This window comes from Salvelinus sp. IW2-2015, linkage group LG4q.1:29, assembly GCF_002910315.2.
Source record: "Salvelinus sp. IW2-2015 linkage group LG4q.1:29, ASM291031v2, whole genome shotgun sequence".
Lineage (NCBI taxonomy): Eukaryota > Metazoa > Chordata > Actinopteri > Salmoniformes > Salmonidae > Salvelinus > Salvelinus sp. IW2-2015.
In genome coordinates this window covers 8,802,365-8,816,183 of record NC_036842.1, presented here as the reverse complement: position 1 = coordinate 8,816,183, position 13,819 = coordinate 8,802,365, and the positions used below count along the sequence as shown (strand labels likewise).

General features: G+C 45.2%; 1 protein-coding gene across 1 annotated transcript in view; it reads right to left on the bottom strand.

Moving 5' to 3' along the window:
• The window catches only part of LOC111961379 (SH3 domain-binding protein 2), a 28,804-nt gene extending 15,388 nt beyond the window's left edge, over positions 1-13,416 (bottom strand). Inside the window, exons 1-7 of the mRNA XM_023983592.2 lie at positions 13,260-13,416; positions 12,984-13,032; positions 8,426-8,565; positions 7,169-7,271; positions 1,620-1,737; positions 1,454-1,521; positions 1,142-1,227 (exon numbers count right to left, since the gene is read on the bottom strand). Coding sequence (XP_023839360.1) covers positions 1,142-1,227; positions 1,454-1,521; positions 1,620-1,737; positions 7,169-7,271; positions 8,426-8,565; positions 12,984-13,032; positions 13,260-13,377 — 682 coding nt within the window. The 5' untranslated portion in view covers positions 13,378-13,416. The remainder of the gene's footprint in view (positions 1-1,141; positions 1,228-1,453; positions 1,522-1,619; positions 1,738-7,168; positions 7,272-8,425; positions 8,566-12,983; positions 13,033-13,259) is intronic.
• Between the last annotated feature and the right edge of the window lie 403 nt (positions 13,417-13,819).

The window sequence follows — 13,819 nt, the reverse complement described above, 5'->3', positions numbered from 1 at the left end:
TCGAGGTTCATCAGACGCTGTCGGCTTACGTGGAAGAAGGCCCGTCTTAATCTTCTGCGTTCCTCACAGCAGTACCAGCGACAAGCCAACAGACGTCGCCGTCCCGGTCCTACCCTGTACCCCGGCCAGAGAGTATGGCTCTCACAAAAGACTTACCGCTAAGGGTGGAGTCTCGCAAGCTGTCCCAGAGATTCATCGGTCCCTTTAAGATTGCCAGGAGAGTCAATCCCGTTACTTTTCGCCTGCACTTACCCAGATCCCTTAAAATCAATCCCACATTTTACATTTCTTATTAAAACCTGTTGTTTTTTTCTCCCTTATCCCGGCAGGCAGACCTCCCCCTCCGCCCCGTGTCATCGGAGGCCAGTCGGCTTATACCGTCCACCGGATACTGGATTCCCGCCGGGTGCAGCGGTCCTGGCAGTATCTGGTGGACTGGGAAGGCTACGGTCCCGAGGAGCGCTCCTGGGTTCCTGCCAAGGACATACTGGACCCTGACCTCATTCGTCAGTTCAGGGTCCTCCACCCTGAGAAGGCTGGTAGGAACGTCAGGAGCCGTTCCTAGGGGGGGATTCTGTCAGGTTTTGGCCAGGACTGTTTGGTTTTGGTCACTAGATGTCCCCATTGCACCTTTTTGTTACCTTTTTGTTTTTCCTTGCTCTTTTATTGTTTGCACCTGTGTGTCATTCCCTTGTAAGTATTTAAACCCTGTGTTTCCTTAGTTCCTGCTCTGCTCAGTGTTTGTATGTTAGCACCCAGCCCCAGCCTTTGTGAACATTTTTCTCTTGTTGGATTTTCCAGAGGTTCTCTGGTTTTGTTCTCGTGTATTTTTGGATTGGTCTTTTGAGGTTTGTTTTTTCCCTTGCTGTTTTTACCACTTTGTGGATTTTCTTTTGTATTTTGGAAGATATCTATTTTTTATTAAACCACCATCTCTAGTACTGCTGTGTCTGCCTCATCTTCTGGGTTCTGCCAATTATTAGTGACTGTTTCTTGCACCGGGTCCTGACAAACGTAGGCTATGTGTTACAGCACTACTTTTGGTGTCCCCCTCAGGAATTGCTCTTGAGAAAATGTAATGTAATTGTCCCCTCCAAGGTTGATGTTGATGTCCAACAATGTTGTGAGTCCTGTCACTTACTGTCTCCTGGGTCATCATGGGCATAGGTTATGTCCATGGGGCACTCTATCAATCCATAGAAGCTGTCCGCATCACTTTCAGAGTCACTATGTCAACAGAGAGAGGACCACATCAATCACCTTCTATTGAATTGATTCACTGATCATGCATTCACGGACTCCCATTCATACTTTCTGTAACACAGCAAGAGATATCCTACGAGATCAAACCTGCATGCTCAGAAAGTTAATCGGAGCCAAACTGTCTACCATTTATCAGAAAGAGCAAGTGACCGCAGATGATATGTTTGTGTGAAGGGATGTGTTGACTTACTTTGTAAAATGTGAATCCCTTCTGTCATTATGGTGATCAATTTCTTTTCGCAGGTTTCGCATCCATTTCTGTTAGTAGACAACAACAAAAAATCGGGATTACGTGATCTATGTATTGCTGTAATGTTACTAGGGATGTGAGAGGTTCTGTACATATCGCCTCTCACCCTTCTCTCTTCCTCGTTGGCTGCTGAGAAGTAATAGGTCCGGTGCTTCTTGCTGAAGTGGACGAGTTTGAAGGGAAACACGTTACTGGAGGTGGTCTCTTCTGCTGCCCTCATCACCCTGCCAACGAGAGAAATAGAAACTGAAACCACACGGTGGAGAAGACCACATGCACATACACTATAATAGATACACAGACATAGGAAAACACAGTGCGGTAAGCCTCCTCACTCTGACCAATCCGATTTCACATTTCGTAGGTTCAACCATATCAGTGGTTAACTCATTTATTACTGTTACTGTCACATTATTGCTGTGACAAACATTTCATGCCGTCCATGTGATATTGTGTGCTGTTGGAGCTGTATGGGCCTGCTGGTCTGGCCATGTTTCAGTGTACCAGGCTGCTCAGCTGTAGAGAATTCCCCCTTGCGGAGGGCAGAGTCGTGGTTATTGTTGTTATGGCTGAGATTTGTGGGTGTTTACTACTACTGTTGGTAGTAGTTGCTATTACTATTCCCTGTAACGTTATTACTGAGTTATTTCTGTTTGTACAAATGGCTAGCTGGAGCTCGTCTGAGCGATTGGCTGGATATGCCCTCACCCGCTAGTAACTTCTGCTGATTCATTACGCTCTGCCCACTATAGTGTTGTCCTGTCAGAACTGGATGTTAAGGCCCATATCTATACACTTTGTCACCACAGACACAAACACACGTGCGGACACATCTGCTTCCATATGAAGATGTTTATATGATTGTGGTTATGTTCGATGGCTGCACAACACTTCAAGATAGAGTCCGTCACTACACAATTTGCATCTCCTCGAGACAGCAGGTGATCCTGCTCTGACATGAGGTGCGGATCCCTGGAGAAACTCCCCAAGCTCCCTGAATGGTTGAAATTGTGATAGGTGACTGACAGGTCTGAAGGCCAGTCAGGTTAAGAGGGCAGGCCTTTTTACAATGTTGCATGTTCAGGTAATATGTTTATATGTATTTTTAGTTGAAGTCGGAAGTTGACATACACCTTAGACAAATACATTTAAACTCAGTGTTTCACAATTCTTGACATTTAATCCAAATACAAATTCCCTGTCTTAGGTCAGTTAGGATCACCACTTTACATTAAGAATGTGAAATGTCAGCTTTTTTGTCCTTCATCACATTCCCACTGTGTCAGTAGTTTACATACACTCAATTAGTATTTGGTAGCATTGCCTTTAAATTGTTTAACTTGGATCAAATATTTCGGGTAGCCTTCCACAAGCTTCCCACAATAAGTTTGGTGAATTTTGGGCCATTCCTCCTGACAGAGCTGGTGTAACTGAGTCAGGTTTGTAGGCCTCCTTGCTCGCACACACTTTTTCAGTTCTGCCCACAAATGTTCTATAGGATTGAGGTCAGGGCTTTGTCATGGCCACTCCAATACCTTGACTTTGTTGTCCTTAAGCCATTTTACCACAACTTTGGAAGTATGCTTGGGGTCACTGTCCATTTGGAAGACCCATTTGCGACCAAGCTTTAACTTCCGATGTCTTGAGATGTTGCTTCAATATATCCACATAATTTTCCTCCCTCATGATGCCATCTATTTTGTGAAGTGCACCAGTCCCTCCTGCAGCAAAGCACCCCCACAACATGATGCTGCCACCCCCGTGCTTCACGGTTGGGATGGTGTTCTTCAGCTTGCAAGCTTCCCCCTTTTTCCTCCAAACATAACAATGGTCATTATGGCCAAATAGTTCTATTTTTGTTTCATCAGACCAGAGGATATTCTCCAAAAAGTATGATTTTTGTCCCCACGTGCAGTTGTAAACCGTAGTCTGGCTTTTTTTATGGCGGTTTTGGAGCAGTGGCTTCTTCCTTGCTGAGCGGCCTTTCAGGTAATGTTGATATAGCACTCGTTTTACTGTGGATATAGATACTTTTGTACCTGTTTCCTCCAGTATCTTCACAATGTCCTTTGCTGTTTTTCTGGGATTGATTTGCACTTTTCGCACCAAAGTACATTCATCTCTAGTAGACAGAACGCGTCTCCTTCCTGGGCGGTATGACGGCTGTGTGGTCCCATAGTGTTTATACTTGCGTAGTATTGTTTGTACAGATGAATGTGGTGCCTTCAGGCGTTTGGAAATTGCTCCCAGACTTGTGGAGGTCTACAAAATTCTTTCTGAGGTCTTGGTTGATTTCTTTTGATTTTCCCATGATGTCAAGCAAAGATGCACTGAGTTTGAAGGCAGGCCTTGAAATACATCCACAAGTACACCTCCAATTGACTCAAATTATGTCAATTCGCCTATCAGAAGCTTCTAAAGCCATGACATAATCTTCTGGAATTTTACAAGCTGTTTAAAGGCACAGTCAACTTAGTGTATGTAAACTTCTGACCCACTGGAATTGTGATACAGTGAATTACAAGTGAATTAATCTGTCTGTAAACAATTGTTGGAAAAATGACTTGTGTCATGCACAAAGTAGATGTCCTAACCGACTTGCCAAAACTATAGTTTGTTAACAAGAAATTTGTGGAGTGGTTGAAAAACAAGTTTTAATGCCTCCAACATAAGTGTATGTAAACTACCGACTTCAACTGTATATATGTCACGCCCTGACCTTAGAGAGCCTTTTTATGTCTCTATTTGGTTTGGTCAGGGTGTGATTTGGGGTGGGCATTCTATGTTTCTGTTTTCTACGATTTTGTATTTCTATGTTTTGGCCGGTATGGTTCTCAATCAGGTACAGCTGTCTATCGTTGTCTCTGATTGGGAACCATACTTAGGTAGCCCTTTTCCCTCCTTTCAGTGTGTGAAGTTAACTTTGTTTGTGGCACATAGCCCTTAAGCTTCACGGTTGTTTTGTATTGTTTATTGTTTTTGTCGGCGTCATTTCTAATAAAAGGAATATGTATGCTCATCACGCTGCGCTTTGGTCCACTTCTTACGACGGCCGTCACAGAACTTCCCACCACCAAAGGACCAAGCAGCTTGGTGAAAGGGACTCCTGGACATGGGAGGAGATCCTGGACGGTAAGGGACACTGGAGACAGGCTGGGGAGTATCGCCGTCCAAGGGAGGAACTGGAGGCAGCTAAGGCAGAGCGGCGGCGATATGAGGAGGCAAGTCAGCGAAGCACGAGAGGCAGCCCCCACATTTTTTTGGGGGGGGGACACACGGGGAGATTGGAGGAGTCAGGTTATAGACCTGAGCCAGCTTACCGTGGGGAGCATGTGACTGGTCAGGCACCGTGTTATGGGGAGATGCGCACGGTGTCTCGAGTGAACATTCACAGACCGGTGTGCTCTGTGCCAGCGTCCCGCATTTGCCGGGTGGAAGTGGGCATCCAGCCAGAACGGGTTGTGCCAGCTCTGCGCTCGAGACCTCCAGTGCGGCCTCCACGGCCCAGTGTATCCGGTGCCAGCGCCAAGAACCAAGCCTCCAGTATGTCTCCCCAGCCTGGTGAGTCCTTGCCTGCTGCCACGAACCAGGCCTCCTGTATGTCTCCCCAGCCTGGTGCCCTGTGGCAGCTCCACGTACCAGACTGCCCATACGTCTCCTCACTCCAGTGATGATCCATGGCAAGAAGCCTCCAGTGATGATCCATGGCAAGAAGCCTCCAGTGATGATCCATGGCACGAAGCCTTCGGTGATGATCCATGGCAAGAAAGCCTCCAGTGATGATCCATGGCACGAAGCCTCCAGTGATGATCCATGGCAAGAAGCCTCCAGTGATGATCCATGGCAGAAGCCTCCAGTGATGATCCATGGCAAGAAGCCTCCAGTGATGATCCATGGCACGAAAGCCTCCAGTGATGATCCATGGCAAGAAGCCTCCAGTGATGATCGGCACGAAGCCTCCAGTGATGATCCATGGCAAGAAGCCTCCAGTGAGGAGTCATGGCACGAAGCCTCCAGCGACGGCCCGCGGTCCGGAGCCTCCAGCGACAGTCTCCAGCCGGAGCCTCCAGCGACGTCCCCAGTCCGGAGCCTCCAGCGACGGTCCCCAGTCGGAGCCTCCAGCGACGTTCTCCAGTCCGGAGCCTCCAGCGACGTTCTCTCCAGTCCGGACCTCCAGCGACGTTCTCCAGTCCGGAGCCTCCAGCGACGGTCCCTCCAGTCCGAGTCTCCAACGAGGGTCCCAGTCCGGGGCCCCACGAGCGTGCTCAGTCCGGGGCCCGCAGCGAGGGTGCCCAGTCCGGGGTCAGCGACGAGGGTCCCCGCCACAGAGGTGCCACCAAAGTGGGGTGAGCCAGTGGTGGAGCGGGTCTGCGTCTGCACCTGAGCCGCCCCAGCGGATAGATGCCCACCCAGACCCTCCCCTATAGGTTCAGGTTTTGCGTCCGGAGTCCGCACCTTTGGGGGGGGGGGGGGTACTGTCATGCCCTGACCTTAGAGAGCCTTCTTTTAAATGTCTCTATTTGGTTTGGTCAGGGTGTGATTTGGCGTGGGCATTCTATGTTTCTGTTTTCTATGATTTTGTATTTCTATGTTTTGGCCGGGTATGGTTCTCAAGCAGGGACAGCTGTCTATCGTTGTCTCTGATTGGGAACCATACTTAGGTATCCCTTTTCCCTCCTTTCAGTGTGGGAAGTTAACTTTGTTTGTGGCACATAGCCCTTAAGCTTCACGGTTGTTTTGTATTGTTTATTGTTTTTGTCGGCGTCATTTCTAATAAAAGGAATATGTACGCTCACCACGCTGCGCTTTGGTCCACTTCTTATGACGCCCGTGACAATATATATATTTATTTTTTTACCCCCTTTTCTCCCCAATTTCGTGGTATCCAATTAGTAGTTACAGTCTTGTCCCATCGCTGCAACTCCCGTATGGACTCGGGAGAGGCGAAGGTCGAGACCCGCGCGTCCTCCGAAACACATCCCAGCCAAACCGCACAAGCCGCAATAAAGTTCCCTGTGTATGTTATCTCTCTGTGAGGTTGCTTTATTCCTTTGACCGGGAAAGGTTTTCAATGAGTCACAGACCAGTCAAATTGTTATATTAAAGCTCTATTTATGCAAGGCCAAAGTAGAGAGAAGAGACTCCAGATGTGTAATTACACAGTTACACAGTTCTAACGCTACCCCTATGGTACTGCAGCATGCGCCTTCAGGGGGAAGCAGTAGGAGGAGGAACTAAATGGATCACCACAGGCTAGGATTCCTTAGTATCCACTTTCACTTTTCAAAATGTCAAACAAATATGGAAAAGACATGGTTTAACAGTGCCGTCTCTATTACTGACTTGTCACCTATGTAGGTGACTTGACACCCCCCGTGTTAGGTATTCGTAAGCGAAAACTCATGACCTTTATAGAGATGATCTCATTTAGCAGAAAGTGGCACACCAACACTTAAGAAATGCTTTCATTGTCAGCAGACTTTCTCATCTGATCAGGATTTCTCAGCCTAAAAACTGATTGCAAAGGACAATGCCAGCTGTATTTCAAACATTGATAATCATATGTAGGCCTATGTGAGAATGCCAACATGTCTTGCCAAAGTCTATTCAAATTCATGTGCAAATGACAGCTGCATGACAATAGTGGACACCGACCTGTTGTAGCCATTGAGAGAGAAAGCTCCTTGCGGTGCAGGACTGGTACTGCTCTTGAAATAATACACACATCCCCTGTGGAGGATTATATAGCGAAGAGGCCCTGTAAGAAAGAAAGATAACGTAAGGAAAGGTCTCACACATACAATAACCTAGGTATCAAATCAAAGTTTATTTGTCACGTGCGCCGAATAAAACAGGTGTAGACCTTACAGTGAAATGCTTACTTACAGGCTCTAACCAATAGTGCGAAATGTGTGTGTGTGTGTGTGTGTGTGTGTGTGTGTGTGTGTGTGTGTGTGTGTGTGTGTGTGTGTGTGTGTGTGTGTGTGTGTAGGTAAGTAAAGAAATAAAACAACAGTAAAAAGACATTTGAAAATAAGAGTAGCAAGGCTATATACAGACACCGGTTAGTCAGGCTTATTGAGGGAGTATGTACATGTAGGTATGGTTAAAGTGATTATGCATATATGATGAACAGAGAGTAGCAGCAGCGTAAAAGACGGGTTGGGGGGGGCACACAATGCAAATAGTCCGGGTAACCATTTGGTTACCTGTTCACGAGTCTTATGGCTTGGGGGTAAAAACTGTTGAGATGCCTTTTTGTCCTAGACTTGGCACTCCTGTACCGCTTGCCATGCGGTAGTAGAGAGAACAGTCTAAGACTGGGGTGGCTGGGGTCTTTGACAATTTTTAGGGCCTTCCTCTGACACCGCCTGGTGTAGAGGTCCTGTAGAGGTCCTCGATGGCAGGCATCGAGGACCTCTAGCAAATATAAAGAGTTTCATTCTAAAATGCTATATATCCATTTTCAGACATGTTGGTAAATTTAGTCTTTATTGTTTCAAGAAATTATGAAAGAGATTGGTGTGTTCTTTCAATATCTAATCATGGCATGAGGTCGGTCAATGAGAGACATCAAATTGTTACACATCTAAAATCTATGAATAAAACATCTGAGAACAGTAATATTTTACACACACATGAAGGTACCCATAAGCAATCATTTCTGATGAAAAAACACAAATGTGAAAAATAGGTGGATATATCGTTTTGGAAATGAACTTCATATATTGTTCCTAATTTGATGAATCTCCAACCCTGCTCGGGGGCTGATGAACTAAACGTTGTGATGAGATGAAAGTATGCAGTGCAACTCATCTCAGACCTTTGTCAGAATCCCTTGGTACAGTGCACATGAATGTGCCATGAAAGTTATATATGTAATGTAATGTTATGTACTGTAGGGCTACTCACACTTCATAAGGCTGAATTGGCTCCCTCCCTTCTTGTGGAGGTACCCAGAATGGCACACACCTCCTGGCATGGTGAGCAGGTTCTGGGCACCGATGGCCCTCATTGGGACAGGCCAGTAGATCTCTGCTGAAGCCATGTTTCTGAGGACAGGGAGAGAGAGAAATAACACATCAAATTACACATCACAGAGCTGGCAGTGGTCTGAACGTATCTAACTTGACATTTCTGAGATGCAACGCTAAAATAATCGTTCAGCTGCTGCATTTCTCGTTGAACCCAAGTCTGACAGTGAATTCTAAATCTGGTTGCATCAAAACAGCAGCATGTCAATGAACAAACGGCACAAGGACTTGAGAATGCGGACCATGTTAACAAAATATCAACAATCAAAAATAAGTAATACTTCCCATCACAGCTTTGAAACACCTCAGTCCTTGAAAACATCTTACATCCGGACCCAATAACTTTCTCTCCACTTTGAAAGTTACAAGAAACACCATGACAATTCTACATACACTCTCAGAAAAAAAGGGTTCCCCCGGCTGTCCCCATAGGATAATCTTTTTTGGTTCCAGGTTCCATGATGGACCCTCTGTGGAAAGGGCTCTGCATGAAACCAAAAGGGGTTCTTCAAGTGAACACATCCAAACAACCCTTTTTGGTTCTAGATAGCACCTTTTTAGCAACTTCAAATGAGCAAAGGGGTTCTCCCATGAGCACAGCCGAAGAACCCTTTTTGCTTCTAGATCGCACCTTTTTTCCCTAAGAGTGTAGACTTAGAAACAAACAAACAAAAAATCAACACCGCAGCCAACAAGTCTGCTACCCAATCTTAAACCCCAGTCATAATAGCTGGGTGCCCCAGCAGCAGCTTAGAGAACACACTAAGGCAGACTCAGAGACACACACACCACACTCTCCTCTGAATCTCTAAAGCCCTAATACAGCCGAAAACCTGCAGTCTCAAACCTTGACCCTAAACCCGACAAGCAAACAGGAAACTGGACGTTTCCTCTGTAATGTGTCTCATGCCCTTTCAGAGCTGTTGATTGCACCCTCTGTGGTGTGCTTCCTGCTTGGCAGCCCTGTGTGCCTGCCTTGTCTTTCCTTGGCCTGGCGATGGCTGCCTGCCTTCTGGGAGGGACGACTCCCTCCAGACATAAAGACAAATATACTAACAAGGGAAGAAAAATAGGCAATTTTACACATTTTTACAAATGACTGCCGAGCACCAAAGGAAGGGATAGGGTTTAACATTGAGATCCAAGGGACAGGTGCAGGGGAGTAGGGTCTGACTGTTAGAGGAGGATGGAAAAGAGGAGGGGGTGAGCTGTATCTCTCCCCAGAGTAAATCAGAGGTCGTTGAACTTTCCAAGAGGAAACAGCCAGGCAGGGAGGTTCAATAAGGATGCAGGAATGTAGCTTAGTCTCCAGGCAGCAGGTAGCCTAGTGGTTAGATTGTTGAACCAGTAACCAAAAGGTTGCTAGAGCAAATCCCTGAGCTGACAAGGTAAAAATCTGTTGTTCTGCCCCTGAACAAGGCAGTTAACCCACTCTTCCTAGGCTGTCATTGTAAATACGATTTTTTTCTTAGCTGACTTGCCTAGTTAAACAAAAAAATTGTCTGATTAGCGGATCAGGCTGGGGAAGAAAATTAGGAAGTATTTCTGCAAATGCCTCTAAAATGTGTTTATGCTCCCCATCTTTAGTGTCTAAATTGGACTCTGATGAGGCAAGCAGATTGGAGTGTTTTGGACGCAGCAGGGTGTCTTGGTTATTTTTGACCTGTTTGTGGTGTCTGCTCGAAGAACAGCAGGGTGTCTTGGTTATTTCTGACCTGTTTGTGGTGTCTGCTCGAAAAAGCCTTCATCTGTCCTGCTGCCACCTTCTGATGTTTGTGTAGTTTCCACTGGGAAGCAATAACCACTGTTCAAAAGGCATACAGGGTGTGGGACCTATGGACGGATTCACCCTGACTGCATGCTCTGACTATTTGTGGTGTTGGATATGTGTGGTTGTAAAGAGGACAGATAGGTAAAATTAGGAACTTTACTCTCTTATTTACAATGGGAGACTGCATGAGCAGAATGGTCCCTTAGTTTGCATAATGCCTAACTCATTGCAGTTAATAACAAACCTTATTAAAGGGCATCTATGTGGAAAATACATTGGAGTTGCAAAAAGTCATCAAGGGTAACATTTCAACCACGGGATTATGTTATCATGGTAATCAATTTTCAACATTGACAAACCTTTATAAAATATGTTGAATTTCCACCATTGAAAATAACAGTAAGCTGGGCATAGTAGTGAGACAGAGACACTTATCAGGAATGGAGAATTCCTTTTTTGCCAGGAACTGAAATGTAAACAGGAGTGGCAGGTATAACATACCAGGTTATTATTCAAACCTACTTCCTACTGCTGCCACGAACAATCCACAGGAAAACTACTCAACATAACCCATGGTTCTAGAGGAGAAACTAAATGAAACAAAAGTACAATGTCAACGATTCACAGTGTGCTCTCACCTACTGTGAGACACATTCTCTGAATGACTACTCATAACAGGTACAGTGAGCAAAAGATCAGTATCCTTAACTGTATCGTAACCTTTGACGTACATGTCCCAGCCACAGTGTTACCAAACGAGAGAGGCTTTTAGCACGAGCACATGGGCCATCACCAGCTAGTGAGCTGCACATCATTGGGTGAGTCAGTGAAACTGGAAAGCATTTTTAGGACCATTTCCTCCTCATATTGTAGCATACAACAGGGGCGCAATATTGGTTTTAGAAGTGGGGGGGACATAATTAGTATTATTTTTTTGTTTTATCCACTCGGATAAACACTCCAAACAGCCTACCCGAATGCTCAGAGGCGTCTGCATGGTCCTAAAGCACACCTAAAGCACACCTATGCCTTGTTTTGTATCACATTCCAATGATAAAACTGCCACATTTTAGAATTTGTCCCCAGTGAAAGTTGCGCTCCTGGCATACAATATGTATCTCCACATACCTAGGCCTAGACTATTGATGGATTCAAGACAAAGTCGTTTTCATTGATCTCAGATTCTCAGTTTGTCAGTGTCAAAGTAGTCTGTCATTTCGATCATTTGTGCAGTATTATGGGGCTTTCAAGACAACTCGGAACTCTTTAAAAATTCAGAGTTGGATGACCGTTTCCCAGTCGGAGCTTGTTTTTTCCCGATTTCCCAGTTGTCTTGAATGCACTGAAGTCGGAAGTCGGAGATTTCCCAGCTCCGAGTTCCCAGTTGTTTTGAACGCAGCATTAAAAAAAGATTATGTCATTATGTCTCCAGTCATGTAAAAGGACGTAGAATTGCATGAAATGCGTTTACTTTCACGGACCCCAGGCCACTTTTATTTCCCCCCATGTGTGCAACTTCTGTAAGTCCCACTACGCAAATGTGATGATATTCATGCAATGCTACCCAGGTCAACCCCATCTCACACTCACTTTTTGTTCCGGCACCTTCCAATTTACAAATTAAGCACCGTGAGTGCCCGTGAGAATGTGATCTTGTTTCGTGTAAACAGGACTCAATATGACTAGCACACCATTTGTTGGATGTAAACAGTTGAACACACAAAATAACCATTGCTTTATAACTCCCAATAAAATAAGCTGTCCAGCAGTGCCCATCATAAAGTCATTGTTGGGAAAGGATGATAGTTGAAACAATCATAGCCATCCCCTTCCACACCAGTAGGGGTATTTATCATCAATTCCAGGAGCTTGAGATCAACCGAACCTCAATGGCACCTTAATAATACAGTCAGCTTTCTCTTTCACTGCATCACCAAATACTCAGAAACTGAGGAGGTAAGAAATTCGGTAGGAAAGTAGGTAGGAAAGTCAGAAAGAATTACGCCACTTACATGCTATCCCGTTCCCAACACATTCTCACACTGGGCTCGCTTGCAAGGAGAAACAACATTTTTTCTTACTGACACATCCATTGATGGTGCAGGACACTTCTCGCTACCATGTTATCTCTGACAGGTCGCGGAGACAGACGGAAGACAGGGACAGACGGACAGACCGCCAGAGTGTGCTGGTGTATAGATATATAGATTGATACTCCAGAGACAGAGCCTGGAGGGGCAGTCTGTCTGTGGTCTGAGGAACTGCCTGCCTGCTCAGACGCATCGACTCATTTCCGGAGGGCCTCGCCTCAGAGCCCACACTCCACATTGGCTGACGTGCCTGAGCAGCTACTTCCCGCTCTGCGAGGCGGAGCTGCTGATTGGACAACACCCTCATGCCTTTAGCCCATCAGCCAACAAGGCCACAGTGCTGAGTGTTGGAGGGACTTTCCACCTCCAGCACCATGGAGCAATGAAATGGACACAAACAAAATATCCTGAGAGTGCCACTATGACCTATAGACAGAACACCATGTGTCCTGTACTCTACAGTGTGTATCCAAATCACATGCATCGGAGAGTAATACACTATATCAACCATGTATAATAACATAAAATATATATGTATATATATTACACAGTAATAGCACTAACTACTTTCTTACTTTCTAGTGTCGTTTGATCCACATCCTGTGTAGTCCCAAGACCAATAGCCTAATAAAAGACATAGCTGTTAGACCAGGAGGTTAGCTTCTGGTATTAGCATGGCCTATTCAGAAGTGATCCATGACTTTCCAAGGAAATACCTAAACAATAACAGTTTATAGATTTGAAAGATGCTGCACAAAGAAAAACACTGTTCCATAGATCTTTCCATAAAACAGTCTATTAACATAATCGGCTGGTAAATTCTGTTTATTTGACATGAATATGGTACTTACCCATTGAGACCTGCAGAAGAAGACTGCTCTCTCTTCTTAAGATCTGTGGTTTGCAGTGAACACTAGGCCACTTCCTGCACGCCTTTAATGCCATAAAGTGTGGTGACACCCTCCACATTTAGAACTCTAAGGCAACGTATGTGCACACTCAGAACACTAAGACCAACTTGTCACGCCCCCATGTCTTTAGACCATTTACTAAATGGCATTTAGTCCCACCTGCATGGGCCATTGAAGAGAAATATGCGCTGCCCCATATTTGGATACATTAGATTCAAAATAATTCAATGGTGTGATAAGCCTATACTTTATATAAGGAAGTTCATTTTGCATGGTTGTTCCACTGTCAGTAAACTAAACTTCACAAACAATTATGAAAAAATCTCATTTGATACAGTATCAAAGTACCATTGTAATAGTACAATCATTTATGGGCCCATGTTATCTATGGACTTCTTTCATGTTAGAGAAAATATACAGTAAGTGAGTACTCCGAATGCAATCAAAACTAAAGACAAGCTGAACAGCAGAATAAAGACCCACACTGTACATGGCAGTAG